At 36.9% G+C, this 19,062-nt stretch overlaps 3 protein-coding genes across 3 annotated transcripts; 1 reads left to right on the forward strand and 2 right to left on the reverse strand.

The window, feature by feature from the left end:
- Positions 1 to 1,927: 1,927 nt before the first annotated feature.
- On the forward strand, positions 1,928 to 5,811 carry LOC136340730 (major facilitator superfamily domain-containing protein 6). Its single transcript, XM_066285032.1, has 8 exons — positions 1,928 to 2,108; positions 2,838 to 2,915; positions 3,004 to 3,299; positions 3,460 to 3,802; positions 4,316 to 4,494; positions 4,550 to 4,799; positions 4,860 to 5,105; positions 5,388 to 5,811. The coding sequence occupies exons 2-8, from the start codon at positions 2,858 to 2,860 to the stop codon at positions 5,609 to 5,611; spliced, it is 1,596 nt and encodes a 531-aa protein (XP_066141129.1). The 5' UTR covers positions 1,928 to 2,108; positions 2,838 to 2,857; the 3' UTR covers positions 5,612 to 5,811.
- Positions 5,812 to 6,074: 263 nt separating this feature from the next.
- On the reverse strand, positions 6,075 to 8,560 carry LOC136340733 (nuclear factor interleukin-3-regulated protein). Its single transcript, XM_066285035.1, has 4 exons — positions 8,287 to 8,560; positions 6,975 to 7,166; positions 6,737 to 6,921; positions 6,075 to 6,236 (listed from the first exon to the last, which is right to left on the reverse strand). Exons 1-4 carry the CDS (start codon positions 8,426 to 8,428, stop codon positions 6,075 to 6,077), a joined length of 681 nt encoding a protein of 226 aa, XP_066141132.1. The 5' UTR covers positions 8,429 to 8,560.
- A 5,574-nt stretch (positions 8,561 to 14,134) lies between these two features.
- Positions 14,135 to 17,663, reverse strand: LOC136340732 (alkylglycerol monooxygenase-like). The gene is made up of 8 exons (XM_066285033.1): positions 17,167 to 17,663; positions 16,761 to 16,888; positions 15,492 to 15,643; positions 15,328 to 15,431; positions 15,112 to 15,274; positions 14,906 to 15,057; positions 14,599 to 14,847; positions 14,135 to 14,539 (listed from the first exon to the last, which is right to left on the reverse strand). Exons 1-8 carry the CDS (start codon positions 17,362 to 17,364, stop codon positions 14,261 to 14,263), a joined length of 1,425 nt encoding a protein of 474 aa, XP_066141130.1. The 5' UTR covers positions 17,365 to 17,663; the 3' UTR covers positions 14,135 to 14,260.
- Between the last annotated feature and the right edge of the window lie 1,399 nt (positions 17,664 to 19,062).

The raw sequence follows: 19,062 nt of genomic DNA on the forward strand, positions 1-19,062 counted from the left end.
TGATTTAAGGGTACTTTAATAATAATAATAATAATAATCGACAGGCGTTTTTATTCTCTTCCAAATAAATAATATAACATTATTATTTATCAAAAAATATTGTTTTTTCAAGAGTTTGTGTTGTGTATCTTGAGAATATGGCGAATCTAACTTTCCCGAGATAGACACTTTATGATACACTAGAAACCTGGTAGAATTTATCTAATAATTAGTTTCAGGATTAGAAATTACTCCTTTAATTTAATTAACACCTAATGGGCAGGTGTCTACTGTGTGTAATGAGTAATCCGGCATCGAATCGCCTGATTATGAAAAATCAGGTTCTGTACCGTTTTATGCGCGCTAGTTTCTTAACAATTATTATCCACTGTGCTAGAGGACGAATAGTTTATAAGACGATAATGCTAAATGCTGGGTGGCTGTGTCATGCCCTGCGTGAGATTCAGGATCATTGATGCATTAGATCACAGGAAGCTTGCGTGTGATTCCCAAGTTACCCGGCTTTGGTATTTATAATATGATTAGGTAGATATGAAATATAATTTTACAAAAAACCATTAGAACACTAACTTGTATCTCTTAGTAAGTCAGTGTTGTATTGTCATTTTCCATAATTCGTTTTAAATTAAAAGCTCTCTAAAAGGTATTATTTTTGATATGGCTTGCAGCTTTGTGTCTGCTGCTATTAATTGAAAAATGGTAAGATGCGTTGTCGATATTTATTATAGATGGCACTTCGAAATTTGAGAGCTGCTGTTTTGATCATTCTTAAATTTTCTTGAATTTATGGAATCGTGGTAATTTCTTTTTGACCCCCTTCTCATTCTAATCTAACCCATTCTGAACTATTCTTTTGCACAGTGTTTAACGATCCGCATTGCCAAGTCTGCTTAACTCACGTATGAAATTCGCTAAAAAAAAATCATTTTGTGTAACTCATCTTATATTGCGGAACCTCGATTGATATTGCAGGACCAACTCGTTACATAAAGCTATGCATTTCTCAACTGATGATTTCTTAAATAGCTGTTATAGCAACAGAGGAACATGTTAATATATAATAAGTTTAATTTTACATTGCATTTAATGTTTGTAAGATATTTTTATCAATAAAAATAAATTCGGGTTAATAAACTCATCTCCCGATCTATCATTCAGTCGTTTATAGTCGTTGTCAAGCCATAAATCATAATGTGATGTTTTACTAAAGTATAATTTTTATATGGTTTCATAATGCTTATATAGTTTATACCAGATAGATGTGAACAGCATGGAGATCTGGAAAATGCTAATAGGTACAGAATCGTTTAAATTAGTAAAATGTTGTGCAATTTAAAGTAAATTAATAATCTGTTTCTATACTGGGTGAATTCCGAATAATTACGAAGATAGCAGAAAAAAAACGAATTTGGCGGTGTTTGTTGTTTTTTTTTTTAATAAGTCTTATACGGTTATAGTTAGAGGAATAAAAGTTTTATATTGTTAACACACTCTTTTGAGAATTTCCTAGCAGTTTTTTCCAGTTTTCTTGTTAAGTCCTTATTTTTGAAGGTTAATTATTGAATTTTTTATTTTCATGTAGGTGCAAAATCGAATATTTACATCTTTTAAATCGTCATAAAATTCTCTTTCCAGCCATGCATAAGTAGTATAAAACCAATTTAAGGAGTTAAAACCTACATTGTGCCTTATATCATTGTTTCTTTTGTCATAGTTTGCTACATGATCTCTGTTTAATGGTGTCTTACGAGCAATGTTACTTCTCATCACTCATAAAAGAAATTGGTTTTCGTTAAATAATTGTACTTAATAGCTCTTATCACCGACATTTATCAACAATCATCTGCCATAATCAAATAACTATTCTCCTATCTCTAGACAAGGTTAAATAACAACGTTTATTTACGAAATTTTAATGCTCTGATGTCCTGATTAAAACCCCTTTCAATTAAAATGAAAAATATTAATGCTTAGTTGCGCAAACTTAACAGTCTGTTAGTGTCGTGGTGTAAGTATCACATGCGCGGAGTCGTGGATTTGGTGTCAAGTTCAACCATATTTTAGAACAATTTGATTTCTGTTTGCTGAAGAATTGAAACTCGAATAATGTGAGTAATGTATTAACAGTAAGAATGTTAAGTGAAAGATGCTGGGTAAATTTGGTTATGAGCAAAAATACGAAAATTAAAACTAGGGCTCGACCTTGGGGGATCGAAAGCTCGTTTGTCGAGATCGAAAAATGAGGGCAAGGGGCGATGGATAGATCTCTGTTGCTGGTGCTTTTATTGATCCATTTATTGTTACTTATCTAAATTTACATTAGAATTTCATAACTATTCTGAACCGAAAATTACTTATGTTTTATCTATTTTAGTTGCTTAAGCATTTTGCATTATATGGAATTATCAGGAAGGTCAACCAAATGGAAGATATTAATGTAGCGACATAGCTATAGTAGCTTACTATTTAAAGTGGTTATTTGCATTCGGCAATAAATTAGATAGATTTTTTTCGTATTACCTCATTTGCATCCATACATTTTGTTTGATTTTTCAACAATCATCTATTTGTATTTTTTTTTATATTAATCAAGTTTCCTCTAGAACGACCAAGTTAATAAAATTACCCCAAATCTCAAAAAAATCGATATGACATTATCCAAGCGCATTTTTTTCCATGAAACAGCTATCTCTGTACAGAACCCACAATAGGCCAATGATTACTTATTAACATGGATAAGATAAGGGCTTTGGGGTTTGCGGCGATAGTATTTTCACTCATACCTATGAGTCATTCTCCTGTTTTAACGTTTCATTGCAATTTCATCTTATTTCCAGGTGACTGTGATTAAGCTATAATGAAGATCAATCGTTATCTACTGCCTATAAAGGCGCACTACTTTTTCTTCATGTCGGGTAAGTTAGCGTGTTTTTTGTAAATAAGTAGCGAATTTTTCAAAATATTTTTATATTCTGTATTTATCACATATTTTAATGTTTTTAGCCATGGGCCCAATTCTCCCTCAACTCTCAGTCTACGGTAAAGAAATGGGCATTTCAACTTTGGTAATGGGCACCGTTACAGGCATATTACCCATAACGTTTCTGATTGTCAAGCCGCTGTTCGGTATTTTGGTGGACGTCTACAGAGACTACAGAAAGGCGATTTTTATGCTCCTTATATTCATCATGACCTTGTCCTATGCTTTGATAGCTTTCATTCCGGTGCCGAAAGTGATTAGTCGAACTGTGGTAGATGGTTCATTGCACGACTACTTTTTGGACACATGTAATTTGATAGTCAGTAGTTGTCAGTAGTGAAACGAGGTGTTTTTCACATGTAAAGAGGGCCGTTTTCAATGACTCGCTTACATGTGGAAAACTGCCGAGGTTCTTTAATAGTAGCAATTTAACTGTATATTAATTGCGAAACGATGATGAAGAAACTAACTTTTTCTAGGATTTCAATGCGGTAAGTTGTGAGAACCACACCAAATCCGTTACCTGCGACTCAGAGTGTTTCGTCCACCCTGACAATTTCGACATGTGGTCATGCAACGGTGAAGGTTTGATTAATTCGACCGGGTCATCAATTTTCAAACTTTGCTCCCCTGATGACGGAACTAATTTTTCGGCTATAGACGCAAGCTGCAAAGTGAGATGTATAGAAAACCTGGAAACAGAGAACATTGCCGTCGTCCAATCGGTGACGTTCTGGTGGTTTTTAATTTTTATGTCGATTGGGACAATTGGATTCAATGTAGTTAATTCCATTAGCGATGCCATTTGCTTTGACGTGATTGGTGAGTTCAATTAGAAGTTTAGAGGAAGGTGAGATATCTGGAAAGAGTACGTCCAGCTGTATACGCAATAGAAAACTGACCATTAAATCCGTGTAAAAATTGGGTCAGTTTAGTAAAAGGGTCTCTCGGTAACAAGTTCCTGCAGCAACGTTTCACGTTTGTGGAGAAATGTACACGATAAAAGTCAAATCAAACTTTTCTGATCACAATATTTTATTTGGTCACAATTTCAGATAAGATATGTAAATACAGTCCTCATTGTTAAGGCGGGATGGAGACTAGTGATAAGTACCGCCAATGAAAATATTTAATAAGAATATTGAGATTTCCTATTCGTTTATGTTTTTTTATATCACACCTCGTATATCTGATTACTTAAATTGTGATTTTCAAACGGGTTTAAAAATATGAAAGAAGTGTATCATATGGAACGCTCCATATCTCCTTTTTTTTTTATCTTATTAATGTATTACCACCAACCTGGCATACAATGGAATCTGATTCTTTTTTTAGGTGATGAATATGACTATGGAAAACAACGGGTATGGGGAACCATAGGCTTTGGAAGCACGGCCCTAATAGCGGGATATGCCGTCAATTTTTTCTCCGGACAAACAATTTCTTACAATCCCGCAATCATCACCATGGTTATTTTCTCTGCCTTGGATTTATTATGTTGCCTGAAGTTGAAGGTATATGCCAGGAATCCTCCAATAAAGATGATTCACGACATAAATATATTTACAGCTGCCAATTATGGAGGCTCCTAAAAACCTCTTGAAAGACATAAGAAAACTAATGAATAACAGACATGTAATCACATTCATGAGTTACGCAATTTTGGTGGGGGTTTTGGACGGTTTTATGATCTATTTCCTCTTTTGGTACGTGCAAGACCTCGCCGCAACTGTGAACACTGGAAACATCAAACTCCTTGAGGGCTTAATTGTTGCGGCAGAGACTTTAGGAGGAGAAGTTCTTTTCTTCTCCATTTCAGGTAGTTTGTCTCATATTTTTGCCATACGATATTTATTGCATATGTTGCATAATCGCTCAGGCAAAATTCTGGAACAATTCGGGCACACCCACTGCTTCAGCATGTGCTTCATAAACTACGCGCTGCGGCTCGGATTAATTTCGATCGTGCCTAACCCTTGGTGGATCTTACCGATTGAATTAGTATTCCAAGGCCCCACCTACGCCTTAACGTATACAACTATTGTTGCGTATGCTAATGACTTAGCCCCCTCGGGGGCGTCCGCCACGATGCAGGGAATTGCAGCGGGAATGGATGACGGTATCGGTAAGTTGTGATTGTTTTTTCCCGATATTCTTTCTTATTCTGAAAATTGCGTTAAAAGCAGTTTAGTTAGGAGTAGATTTAACTGTTCATTAGTGCTGGAGAGGGTTAATTTTTGTAAAAATTCTCTCTTAGAGAATCAAAACCACTCAGAAGATACCTTCTGAAACTGGAATCAAATACTTTGGCATCTCCGTTATTTATATTTTGAGTTTGCGCTATTTTTTCTTTTGATAGGGTGTAAATTTACTCTTTTATCCCCATTCCTTTTTTTTTCTTCTTCAGGTTATTCCATTGGAAGCATTATGGGAGGAGTACTTTATAAATACATAGGAGGAAAAAACACCTTCCAAGTCTTTAGTGCTTTAGGTGTTCTTTGTAGTGTGTCGCATTTAGTGCTGCACAAGACGTACTTAAAAGGACACGAGACGCCGGTCAGCCTGATGGACAACAGTGGGGTGGCGTACAAGTCTCCAGAGGAAGCTGTTAAAGTCGTCTTGGATATATGAAATAAAAAGTATAATATTTTCGAAGGTCGCAGTGATTTCTTCGTTCATTAGGAAATTAATCAGTAAGTGTATCTATTTGTTGGATTTAATTATGCTATCTGTTGATTTCGGGGAGTCACTATCCCGTATTTATCTAGATTTATAGCGGTTACATAAGACTGAGCTGTATCTAACGTAATAAAGAAATTAAGCACTTTTTAGTCAGGTTTTGTTTAGCTAACGAGACACATTTGATGTAAATAAAGGTGTATAAAAAGATCAAAGTGCCCTCGGATGTTTCTTGCACGTTCGACTCGTTAAAGGGCAGTTTTGGACTCAATATTGCTGGATTTCTATAAAAAAAAAACCTACGAATTTATGTAAATTAGGGCGACTAAATTAAACACCATGTAAAAAAATTGCCTCTTTGTAACATGTTATTTATATTTCAATTAACTACCATAATATCCAAAATTAACCTTAATTATTGGCTCAGCACACATAATTGAGCCTCTGTCGTGTTGATCTCATAAGGCTTCCGGTGCAAAAGCATTTGTCTTAAAGACGAGGCTTCCTCCCTTAAGGTCACTACCTGCGCTCTTAAAATGGCATTTTCATGTTCTAATATCGTCGCCCTTAAGGCCACCTACGGTAAAGTACATCTCGATGTCAATTGATGAACGCAGGGGAAAAAGGAGGAACGTCACAAAATATCTTTTTGTTCGGTTTGTTTCTTTTTGACTATTTTGAGTAGCGTATAACCTTTCAGGCGAATCAACAACTAATTCAGGATTTTCTGATAGAACTGGCAACAATGTGCTTGCCATTTGTTATTAAATACAGACATCAATTTTCAGTGAGCTAATATTCGGATAGATGCGCAGACAGTGTTGCCAGATATTGCAGGAAACCCAAGGTTTGCAGATTTGGGAAGACCCTTCAATTTCAGTAGACATCTTTCTGGAGAAAAATTAGAAAAATAGCGTTTTGCCTTGTTCCTGTATGGATATACATATATATACTTTTTTATTTTTAAGAGTTTTTCATCAAAATTTTCACAGAGCTTCCTGATCTGAAAGAATTTTAAAGATTCTAAGGATATTTATAATTCCTTAAAGATTTACACAGGGGATTTTTTACTTTTACCTGATCTTCCCTCATTTTCCGTGCATCTCTAGACTTTTTGGCAGCCTGATTATTCCTTCTTCTCCTTTCAAAGTACTTATCATCCTTTTGATCCTCTGGAATCGGCCTCTTTTCGCTACGTTTCTTAAAACTGCAGCAGCTCGGCATAGAAGGTGATAAGTTTTGATCTAAATTAAGTGAACGACCTGCAACCATATTGCAGTTACATTTCCCACTTGAAAAAAATCATATGCAGTACCAATAGAGTCCCTTTGAAGCAATTGCAAGGGATGGGAATAGGGCAGTAAATTGGCCTGTCCAAATATGTTTTTTGGCATTAAATTTTGCACTCCAGGGTCGTTTTCTTGACTCGCGAATAAACTGTGATTTTCAGTATTTGTTGAATTGTGAGCTGCTGCCGCTATTTCTCTCAATGCTTTCAAATGAACCTCTGAAATAGAGAAAATAATATGATGTAAATGCTAGGGGAGGCTTGTATTGCGTGACTATCATTTTACATTTTGCAAATAGGTTCGTTCCGAAACAAATTAATGCAGTCACATGAAATCACACCAGACAGAAACCATGTTTTATGATGATACCGGATAACTTTAAAATAAAATTAAGTTTTGGAATTTTGCACGAAAATTACATTAAGGCATTTTGCGTGCTAACGTGATTAATTGATGTTATTATTTCATTTTTTCTTTTTTATCGAGCAAGTCACTTTCAGGCCCCTGTTGCTCCTCTTTCATGACCTATCCTTGACGCAGCAAACAACTATTGAATCTAAAGCACAAAAATCTACATTCTCATAATGAAATTTGGCCATCTGCTTTTTTCCAAGAAGAAAACTTGCAATAAAGCTACGCTCTTTTGTTTCAAAGTTGACATGTGATTGTACCGCTTGACACAAAGTGTAGTTCGTGTTGCCAAATTGAGATATTTCATTAAATTTTAGGATCATTTAAGCTTTTATTTTAAACAAGAATTATTATGCGGTTTTCCTTAATTTTCTTGGATTTCTATACGATTCTCAAAAAAAAAGGAAAAAACTTATTGTGAGCACATCTCGGGCAGAAAATGTTAACACTGCAACCATCAGTGCAAAAACCATGGCGACAATTTTGGTCTAATTTAATTGAGCAATTACGGTATCTAATAATCTTCTTAGAGTTGATACCGTTTTCTTGCGTAATTACTCTATGAAAAGAAGGAAAACATGGCAACGTTTCTTGTTGCGAAAATGATGCGGTATGCGACATGAGTTGTTTAACGCGTGTTGCCAAAACGCGAGAGTTTGTTTTTGGTTTTGAAAATTGTTTGTGAAAAGTTTAGTTTCTGTCGTTTTAAATGAAGAAAATATAAAAATTGGCCTTTTGTTTATAAGCTTATTTACGGCTTCGAAAAGTTGCGTCGAGTATTTAAACTCGAATATTTTTCTGTATCAAGATTTCTAGCTCAAACGTTAATCGTAATTGATTTCATCGTTGTATTCAAATACTAAAAACCTTTTTTTTTTCCTTTGAGTTGTTTCCGTGTATGTTGCTTCTATAGTGCTATTAACCTACCTTGGCCAGGCGTATCAAACAAATAATTACAATTCTTTATAAAGTTGTAGGTGGAGAAGTGCGCCATTGTGTGTGACAACAACGGATTGGACTCAGAAAGTCCTCCCAAAGGATAGCTTATCCCACTGATCACAGGGTTCATAATCCACGTGTTACGTCGAGCATTAAAATCCTCTCTATGCAAGTTTCATCTTCTATCCTAGCACTCCCCGAAAACTCGCGAAGAGGGCATAAACCCATTAATCCCGGACGCCAGCAAACAATCACCCCTTGAATAAACACTGGACAAAGAATGATCATGCAAGCTTTTGAGAAGTCATAACATTATTATGTTATAGAAACATAACGTTGCTAAGAGTTGTTTAGAGGCGGAGTTTTCACACCAACTACCTAAAAACGACCCTTAAGCAAACGGCCTTTGCAGGGGCTGAAATTCAATATTTTGCATGTAAACAAAGCAGTAGTTGTAAATATGTCTGTAGAAAATTTTTATTAAAATATAAATTATTGGAAACATTTTTAAATTTTGGTAATACGAAAACTCTCCTTTCCCATTGGGAGTGTTGGGGACAGATTGAGCCCGCCTATTTGTACTATGCGCAGCTGGATTGCTCCTTATTGGTTGAAAATTACATAAAAATGTCCTGTTTACTTGAAACTTCAGGATTTCAGGGATTAACCACTCCCAGCGATTTTACCTAAATCTCCACTGTCTTTAGGAATTGTTTCTTTTCGTTACCCTTACTCTGCTTAAAAAAAAAGTTCCTTTAATGAATATTTATTAAACCTAATGAGAACCTCCCAATAACATGCCTACTTAACGATTAAAGGTTTTGCCCAGCACCCCTAATGGTAATTTAAGTTTCCATAACTCGGCCGTGAGGGAGGCAGGTGAAGATTCTCACAATTTGAGGTGCAGTACAGGTGTAATGTCGGGTGGGGGTGTTTAAATTGACTCAGGCTAATGATGTTTATCCCTGATGTTTATCATAACTGTTTCCTGGCACAATCCTTCATGAAAGTATATGAAAGCATAGAGAACAGAACACCCAGTAGGTAGTAATAATTTTGTTTACTCATAATACATTTATTATTTATTCTTTAGGGAGATTTCTACTGCAAGAGGATTAGAAGTTTCAATGCGGTAATGTGCTATTTTCGGTTATGATTTAAGGAAAGTGGAACACAAGGGAAGTACAAGACATCATCGAAAAACTACAGAAAATTAAGATCAGTCCTTTATTTAAGGGCCTGATTCGCTTCATGGAGACTTGCTTGCAGACCAATGATTTACGGCATCAGGGAAATCTACTGGAATATGATGCATTTAACGAGGGATAAAAACCTTTGGATTGTTTCTATTCCATTCGTTGCGATTTTCGAATTCGAATGACCCAGTATATTCAGGATTTGGATTAAAAGTATCGAATCTAATGAATTTGCTAAAGTTTCATCTCTACGTGACAATCGGGAGCAGTCTTTTTTAGTTGTGCAATTAAATTTCTTGTAGTTTGATGCAGAATCGTATTGATCTAACTTTCTTCTGAACAACGACTACATTCTTAACAAACGCAATCATATAATTTCTTTTATAACGTCCTCTTCTAGAATTTCATTTAGAAAATCGTCAACCCCTTGTTAATTGACCACAAGGACTCTATTTGGGTGTTGACGTATATCAACACCGGATGTGTGTCACCGGTTGAGTTTAAACTTGGTTGCCCTTGATGTTGAAAATACATATTGGTTTTAGTAACAAATCAAATCACAAAACTGGCCCTTCGGCAGATAGTGCCGATGCTATCTAAAAGCACTCACAGCTTCCTGGGATTGGGTTTGAAGTGTTCATGTTAGATGATTCCGTTCCTGGACACTTTTACACTCATAGAGCTTCATAGATGGTAAGAGCAATTTCTTCTTTAAGGCTCACACTCCTTTCTTCGATATTTTCCCATTTCACAGGCTTGTAGTTGGTCTCCTCCTTGGTTTTAATGTTCCCTTCTCCAATATTTCCCCATTTCATAAGTACGTAGTTCGATACTGTCTCGAGTTTGGGGATCTTTTTTCCAATATTTGCTAGACACAGTGGTACAGTTTTCTTCGCATCGGGCAAAGCTCATGTAATCATTATGTTCGTCATCAAATTCTTGTTGATTTGCTATCTTTTTTGAAGGAGAATTTGGCGCTTTTTGGTTAATTTTCTGATAATATTTATATTCTGGTAAAGTTTTTTCTTAAAATAAATTTTGCCTTGATCCTGCTCACCAACACCTTCTGAGTGTTAAGCCCCCAATCGCGGTGATGGCGTCGTTCTCTCTAATAACTAGTAAATCTAGTAAACTCTATTTATACCCCTAGGTATTGACAAAATCAACTTGAATGATTAAAATGGAACTTCAACTTGTATACCGTTATCTTTCCTGACGAATCCAAGGTTTCTCTCCCACAATGAATATGCGTAATGGTTGAGCAAAAAGGAGTATTCAAGTGGGTGAAGCATGCGATCTTCAATTTTCAGTACAGAGTTTTGTACACCAGACCGCAAAGAAGTAGAGCCGGAATCTGTTGCTCATGGCAGCAAGTCATCATTGATCTTCATTAATATGACGGTTCAGCATTGCATCCATGAAGTGTTGAAACATCATATTCTACCCTATCCTTTGATTCTCTCGAATTCAGGTCTTCAACAAGGCAGCGCAAAATCACGTGTGGCCAGATTTATGTTCCACTTTTTTCAATAAAACCAAATTAATTTTTTTCTTTAATCACCCAGATCTCCAGACTTTTCAACTATCAACATTTTCATTTTACATTGTTAATCTTTTTTTAGATTTCAAGACGCGAATTTCTGTACATGTTTTTGTTGATGTGCATTAAGTTCTTTTTGATGATTTTCGGTCTGTTTTCCACCAGGCGAGTTCTTCACAATTTTTCGTCTTCACGACCTATAATTCCGGTCAAAAGCATATTTCCCCATCGAAGGGTGACTGATTTCTCTAATAAAAGGGATCGTAACCTACGTGTCACCTGCAACACCTGTTTACGTTCGATATTCTCTCAGGGCTTATGACTTTCTGGCATGGATCCCTAGCAAGTACATTGTATGTGGTTCACGTCTTACCGTCTCTAATACCACTCATTAGAGCTTCAGATTTACATATTTTAGGTGCAGCTTTGTGCGGTAGCTTTCATTTCAATGGTAAATTTGAATCTTCTAGTATTTATAGTTAATGGATTATTGATCTTTATTATAGGCTTGATAGAAACTCTGAAGTTTTAAATTTTACCTACGTGGACAGTGTTTATGTATTTATCTGATTAACCTATTGATCTGTCCCCTTAAAAAATTATATAGCCATTAGGGATACATTCTTCCGCCGTGATCGCTAAATCAACATTCGTGTAACGTTACGTTATGTAAACTCAATTTTGGAACAATGATTCACATATCACCGAAAACGCTTCAATCCAATTGATTAAAATTTGTTTAAAGGTTGTCTTCTCTATTTTTGCTTCAATCAAGTAATGCAGCTGGTATACGTATGGGAGAAAACTTCATAAGGAGCATTAATAAAACAACAAATTCGTCTTCAAAGAGAACTTTTCCTCAATACTTTTCCCTGTAATTATAACGAGTTTGGTGCCGTAACTATGAAGCGTACAGCGGCATAATTTTGTGATTGCGTGTGATGCATATAATGACGAGGAAAAGAAGTGGAGCGAGTGGATAATTGGGCCGAAAGACCTTCTAGGATGTTCTTACAGAAAAGTTCGACAATAAATTTTAGCTACAAAAATCAATAAAATATTCCGATGACGTCTAAATCACGTTAAAGTTAACGTTCTTTGACGTCCATCTAGAATGTCACGTAATACGAATGTCCAATGGTATTATTAGGTGGACTGAAACGGAAGGTAACTTTCCTAGACTTTTGATTTGTCAAGAGCTATGATACTGACGGAATGACGTTAAGAAAATAATTAATTAAGTACCCACCCTGGAAGGAAATACTTCCAAATATCTAATTAACCCTGATTCTGAACCACACGTAAGACAATTTTTTCCCAGGTATACCGCAACATTTACTCTTGTGAACGAATCCTACCAATACTCCTTGACCTAAAAGACAACCTCCACAGCTCGGCAACAATGCGAACGTTTGACAGCTCATGTCACTGCGGTTTTAAAATCAAAGGACGTGGTCGTGTTGCCAATTCCCGCATGTAAATCAGTGAGAAAGGTATATGCACGTCGTTAAACATCAGGAGCCGATAATGATCGAGTAAACAAACATTCTCAATTCACACTGAAGGTCACGCATTTTAGAAAGTAATTGACAATAACAATTTTAATTAAAGTCGAAGATGAACCTTCATATTTTGGCAATGCTAGTCACTGGTTGACAGCTCACGTCATGCAGTTTGTCGCCTTAATAATTTTAAAACCAACGATCGTTACCGTGTTGCCATTTTCTGACAAATGGTGTACAGTCACCATACTATCCTATACTACTTATCATACTAGGTGTTCAGGCGAACCCTGGGCATAGGATATTAACATGAGAAATAGATTTTTATTTTTTTGTGCCTGCTCAGTTTATCCAATTGAAAAACTTCTACTAGGAGGTCATAGTACTCAAGACCGGCCGTCATTCCGCAATTTTTTTAATGCTCGAATTAGAGTCGTTTGGGCTGAACACACCTTGAAATTTCAAAAATTTGAATTCCGCACATAAACGTTCGATGCCACGATTGGTCAGAGTAAAAATTTTGTATTCGTTTAATTCTGACCTTGATTACGACCAATCGTGACTTCGAACGGTTACGCGGGACATTCAATTTTTTTCAATTTGGGGGTGTTCTGAGTCGAAACGGCTCTAATTGGAAGATTAACAAAATTACGGAATGATGGCCAGTCTTGAGTAGAATGGCCTCCGTGTAAAAGTTTTTTAATTGTATAATCCGTGCAAAGGCAAAAAATAAAAATCTGTTTCCTATGTAAATCTCCTATGTCCAGGCTCCGCCTGGACACCTGGCATATGTTGATAATCTCTAATTATTTTTGAATAACCTTACGTAAAATATTTGCTGAGTAACACGTAGCAATCTGTTTAAACTCATTTGGATTTTCGTCAGTACGAAGATTCGTCGAGTGATTAGAAGGGAATTATTTTGAGCTTACTACTTAGCAGCCTGAAGGATAATTTTAGTATAATTTGAAACGCATTTTTGACCAAATTTTTAGACGTCAAAAGTTCTACTAGAAAACCGATATGTCATTAAAAGGTTTTGGGTCGACGTTAATATGACCTTATAATAACGTTAAAGTCACATACTGTTGACATCCAGTTCGAATACAAATTTGATGTCATGTGTGATGTAATGCATTTATGATGTTATGCAGGGTAGATATTAGGGCCTTGGAACTGAAAGTAAATTTTGATCGCTAGTGACTGTACGATGTGGAATTTAGAGAACGTTTGATGAGAAATAGTCGATTTTTTTAGGAATTATCTTAAATAACAAGTACTAGAAATAAGTCTAATTTGTCGTGATTTTTCACCCAAAATGTCTGTGAATATTACGTTGTAATGACGTTGCGTCCAACACAATTAAATCGAACTTTCTAAAAAAAATGCGGTTCCTCCTAATTCAAAAGAGACTATTTTCATTTTTTACGTTCTAAATTACTTAAATAGCAGACAAACTCCCGGCTTAGGGGTTGATTCAATCGTGGAATCATCGCACGTGACGGTGTTTACCCTCGTAATCCCCAAAACGATCCAATAGATTATTATTCTGTGGCGGCGGTTTTTAAAGGAAAACGAGGGAAATTAGACAAATTACGTTTAATACGTCCATTTACTTGGTAAATAGAAACACTTAAATCTATCTTAACGTCTAATATTTACAACAATCACATCGAATATATCACTTGACCAGTATTTTTCTGGCTTCTAGGAACTGATTTCTTCTACGCGGGCTTGGGCTTCAAGGTGCACGTAATATCCAGAATCCGGATACTTTTCAAAAACCAGAAAATTCCAGAGACCAAAAAGAAGGTTTCCGCAGCCAGCAGGGTGCTGCACTCGATGTCAGGGAATTTCAGCCTCTGTACCGCTGTTACTAAAACCATACACCGGAGAACCTCATAAATAGGGGCGTATTTGTGATTCTCGAAGAGCAGCCCGATGTTGGTCAAAGATGCGATGATGTACACCACGAAGATTAGTACTGTGACTGGGCTTAAGTTCTAGAAAAATAATCTTAAGTATTTTTTTTGCTTAATAATGGGTTTCGTTGGCATATTACCAAGTAACGCAGGGCTAACTGATGGAATCCATATACCATTACAGTAAAATGAACGAGGAGGTAGATGTTGCACCATAACGGGATCTGGACGTCGAATTTGTCCCGTTTGGTTACTTTAACTTTGTCCTCCTCTAGTCCCAAACGCGGCTTCCCAGGCTGCCAACTGGGACCATAAAATATGGCCGCCAATTTGTTTTTGTAGCCCTCCATGGCACCAAACCGTTCAATTACGTATTTGGTATAAAAAGTCTAAAAATTTTTATACGGGGTAAACAAAAGTCTGTTTGAGTTAATAGGCCAAACTCACTTGCAAATGGAGGGGATTAAATGAGGGCTGATTATACACCAAACCATAAATAATCTCCTCATCTTCCCTCTCTCTGGCGAAAGTTCCAAAAATGCGATCCCAAATTATTAACACACCCCCGTAGTTGGTGTCCAGGCAGTAGATGTTACTTCCTAAAATAACCTAATTTAACCTACCCATAAACGATTCTACAGCGGCAATCTTACCGTGGTGCACTCTATGGTGGTTAGGGGTATTGAAGATCCACTCCAAAGGACCTAGAGTCTTCACTGTTTCGGTGTGAATCCAAAACTGGTAGAGCAGATTGAAGTATTGATGAGTCACGAACTGCGAAGGAGGCACCACCAAGGCCAGCGGCAAATAGAATATCTAAGGAAGACGGTTAGTCAAGATGAATTTCCGATAATTACCGAAATTCTTACAAATCCGCACCATCCCTGCAGCACTGATTGCCTGAGGCCTACTGCTAAGTTGTAGTCTTCCGAGCTGTGATGAACTTGGTGCTGAGCCCATAAAATGTGCACTTCTGGATCAAGGATATTGATTTGTTAGTGAACTTGCTGCTGGAAAGCGGCAGAAAAATTACCATGGCATGCTCTGTGCACCCAATAATAGCAGAAGTCCACCCCGATAGCTGCTAGGTACCATGTGAGCGGCCAATCCCAGGGTAAGTCGCAAATTCTGAAGTTTTTATATATGTAGAAATAGAGGTAACTTTCAGAGCCTCTAAAGAGCAACCTTTAAAGCAAATTTGTAAGTTAGTTTAGGTCAAGTTTTATAGAGGGTGTTTGGCAAAAGGGGCACACAGAACTTAAGGAGGTTGAAGTAGAGGCAAGAATGGTAAAGAAAGTTTCTATAAACGTTGGCCCAGTGGAGCACCATTACTGAGATACGGCCCTTCAAAAGAGTCCTATCGTTTGTAAATTAATTTTTTCTTCCTGATTACGACAAGGGAATGAAAATTTTAGGTAATGTTCGCACCATAAGGGCTTCAACTATCATAGATTTCATCAAATTCGATTATAAATAAGGGTAGTTTTTTAACTATACTTAACAGAAATTTTCCGAATTGTTTTTTAAGTCTATGAAATAACAAATTATATTGTTTTTTTAATTAAGTAGACTTTTTTGAACAAACAATGTCTCTATGTTTCTTTTTGTTAAGTCTGTGTAGTTTAGTCAGAAATTGTTATTTTTTAAATAATGTATGACTCAGAAGAGTAACATCTTGTAGCATTTTGACAAAGTAGGTATTTTTCATGGTGATAGTTTCATTGTAGTAATTCCTGCGCTCCCATTTAAATTCTTTCGTTACTTTAGTTTCTTACTTCGAAATCTTGTGCTCGACTTTGCGTTTCATTACATTTTTTTGCAACCATAAACCAACATGCTTTTGCTAACCGCGAATATGCCGATATGCATTCTATTCTTGGTTTCTCCAACGGACATAGTCTGAATGCCCTAAACATTCTTGCAGAAGGCAACCTTCCGCAAGATTGCTTAGGTAAAATTTGGGCAAAAACGACGGAATCAGGAGCCCGAAGTTCAAGATATCGTGAATCTCACTGTTCAAGGGGGCGTAGGCATGATTTAGGCGAATTAATTTTAAGATTTTTTGACCGTAATCCTACTGCGAGTGTAAGAAAACTGGCTTTAGAACGAACAATATTTAAGTATGGCAGTTTCTTAAAGAAAATGGATTATATTTTTATCATTTTCATATTACGCCAATGTTCACCGGAATTTTTTACTATTCTTGCCTCTACTTTCATCTCTAAGTTGTGAACCAACTTTTCGAAACCCCCTGTATAACAATTTATTAAGCAAATTTAAAAGTTAAAAACACGTAACGTACCTTCCGCACTCCTGAAATATTCCATGGGACAAGCTTGTAATGCTGTCGTTCAGTCGTGCGGTCTTCCTGTTTTCGACCCATAGAATGAGGTTCTCGATTACCATGAAGAGGAGGAAATAGGGCCAGGCCTGATGGGAATAAAAGACGCTTTTTTTAATTAATTTATGAGAAAAATCCATGTTGTGCGCTCGTAAGCGCCAGTGAAACTGAACCGAATTCACGCACTACGTAGCGACGTATCGGAGACTTATCCGCATATTTTGCACAAATATGGGTTATATATGAATCAAAAACAATTATTTAGTCCAAATTGCGAGATAAAGCTTTTATCAAAAGTTTATCGGTTGAATGCATTAATTTACTGTGCAATTTTTCGTAAATCCTATTGGGTATTTGTTAATCTTACGTTATAGAAGAATTTGGGCACGTCCTCGGCGTCGGAGAAACTGGTGTCCTCAGGGGGGACAACGTAGAATAACCTCCCTAAACCCCGGATGAATTGCACTAAATCTTCCTTCACTTCTCCCGTAATTTTTTGTCCAGCCACGCTGATCGGCAAGTCGCAGATGCTCGAATTCCTGCACTCTTCCATGAGATTACTCATCTTACTTAAGTGAAACTTTGTTTAAGCGTGAGATAACTGAACAAACCGCTCATCTATTATTGGCCAGGGGCCAAAGATTGCGTATAGAAATAGTTCACTATTTTAACACTTCAAGTTTCTACTTTCGTAGTGATATGTGAATGCACTGAAGAGCGGATTTGCCGGTTGTTTTATACGTTTACGTGCTTCTTCTACCTGATGTAAACAAACGTTATTCAACGCGAAGGTGGGAGGGCCATGTGGAGGAATTTAATAACATTATTGCGGTTTTTTTCATACAGCTTATCATTTCTAGTGAAATTACCGCTAACCGCCTTGTTTGTTACACACGGTAAGAATTTATGATGCGTGTGATTGGTCATCACCCGGCATGTTATTGAAATGGCTAGACGTGTTTTACAGACCCGAAAATTCGAGTTTTCTGCGCTCGCGTTTAGGAACGCGGAAAATTTCAACTATGACCGTTTCATCGTAAAACTTACAAATGCAGTGAAGGGGTCGAAAGTTCGTCGAAACTGCCGTTATAGCAATTTATTTCTACGATTTTTATTAAGAAAGTTCAAAATTGACCGAATTTCTAAGAGCATGCAAAGCGCAAACAACCGCTGATTTATTATTTCGCCCTGGTATAATGGTCAAAATAACCCTCAAATCGCCACAAAAGTTCATTTCAGTACTCCCAACGTACGCTTTTGTGTTTTTAAAAAGGTAAAATAAGCCGAACTTTGCAAACCTTTAAAAACCAAATCTTCAAACTTAATTTTCCCTTTTTCACCTCCAATTTTTTTCTCAACTTGAGATTTCTACGTGGGTGTTATAAAAGGTCAAATTGGTGTCTCCGAGTCAAGCAGGTTCTCAAGAGGTCAAACTTAAGCGAACTAGCCCCTGTTCAAAAATTGAGATCTCTCACTAAACGTAGTATTCTCTCAAAAAAAAAATTAAATGTTGAGGGCGTCATCCAAGCACTGAAAACTCAAATTTACATTAATTAATAATCATCTACGAGATGATTTGAGGAGTAGAATGAGCCTCAAACAGCCTCCTCCAATTAACCTTTTCGTACTGCAAGTGGAAACAGGGTTTTTGGGAATAGGGTCACAGGGGTTTTTCAATGACCATGCAGAGAGGGCCGAGGACCGCTCGAGACTTGCCTCTTCACTTATAATCATTCCCCAAATGGGCAGTAATAGGGGCACCTGTTGCTATGGGCTAGTACGTGGTGAGTAGCCCTCTAGAAAAAATTCCCCGATTGTGTTAGGCGACTAGTCAAGTGTCTCTCAACTTAGAGCAATTCAGCTTCTCCAAAGGAGGTCTGCATAGGTAGAAATTCACTCCGATCTGAGTCCTAAGTGGCTTCTGTGCACGAGACTGTGCATGGCGCCTATTATCTTCAGAAACAAATGGGGCAACTAGCTTATAATGCATCCAATTGAGAAACTCGCATGTGGTGCCCTCCGGTATTATTGCCAACCATCGTTTTTCCACTTTCATTAACCTCCCCCATTGAAGATCAACGTGATAACCTCCTCTCGAGGCATCCACTGCCTCCCAAACCGCCAGAGAAAGGGAAAGGGGGAGGTAGAAAAAAATACTTTAAGAAATTAACTTATTCTGTATGCCAACGCTCTCTTGTAGCATTTCCTCTCTTCATTCGTTGAATCGACTTACTCCCAACCAACTGATTTCCCATGAAATCGC

The sequence above is a fragment of the Euwallacea fornicatus genome, chromosome 8, assembly GCF_040115645.1.
Source record: "Euwallacea fornicatus isolate EFF26 chromosome 8, ASM4011564v1, whole genome shotgun sequence".
Lineage (NCBI taxonomy): Eukaryota > Metazoa > Arthropoda > Insecta > Coleoptera > Curculionidae > Euwallacea > Euwallacea fornicatus.

Coding starts and splice junctions, on each gene's coding strand:
- LOC136340730 (XM_066285032.1), top strand. CDS start 2,858: ATGAAGATCAATCGTTATCTACTGCCTATAAAGGCGCACTACTTTTTC. Junction 3,300..3,459: donor TGGACACATGTAATTTGATA/GTCAGTAGTTGT, acceptor AACTTTTTCTAG/GATTTCAATGCGGTAAGTTG. Junction 4,800..4,859: donor TCTTTTCTTCTCCATTTCAG/GTAGTTTGTCTC, acceptor ATAATCGCTCAG/GCAAAATTCTGGAACAATTC.
- LOC136340733 (XM_066285035.1), bottom strand. CDS start 8,428: ATGAACCCTGTGATCAGTGGGATAAGCTATCCTTTGGGAGGACTTTCT. Junction 6,922..6,974: donor GCTTCAAAGGGACTCTATTG/GTACTGCATATG, acceptor ATATGGTTGCAG/GTCGTTCACTTAATTTAGAT. Junction 6,237..6,736: donor GGAAAATGAGGGAAGATCAG/GTAAAAGTAAAA, acceptor ACTTTACCGTAG/GTGGCCTTAAGGGCGACGAT.
- LOC136340732 (XM_066285033.1), bottom strand. CDS start 17,364: ATGAGTAATCTCATGGAAGAGTGCAGGAATTCGAGCATCTGCGACTTG. Junction 15,644..16,760: donor ATATTTCAGGAGTGCGGAAG/GTACGTTACGTG, acceptor TTTGCTTTAAAG/GTTGCTCTTTAGAGGCTCTG. Junction 15,058..15,111: donor CCACCATAGAGTGCACCACG/GTAAGATTGCCG, acceptor AGGTTATTTTAG/GAAGTAACATCTACTGCCTG.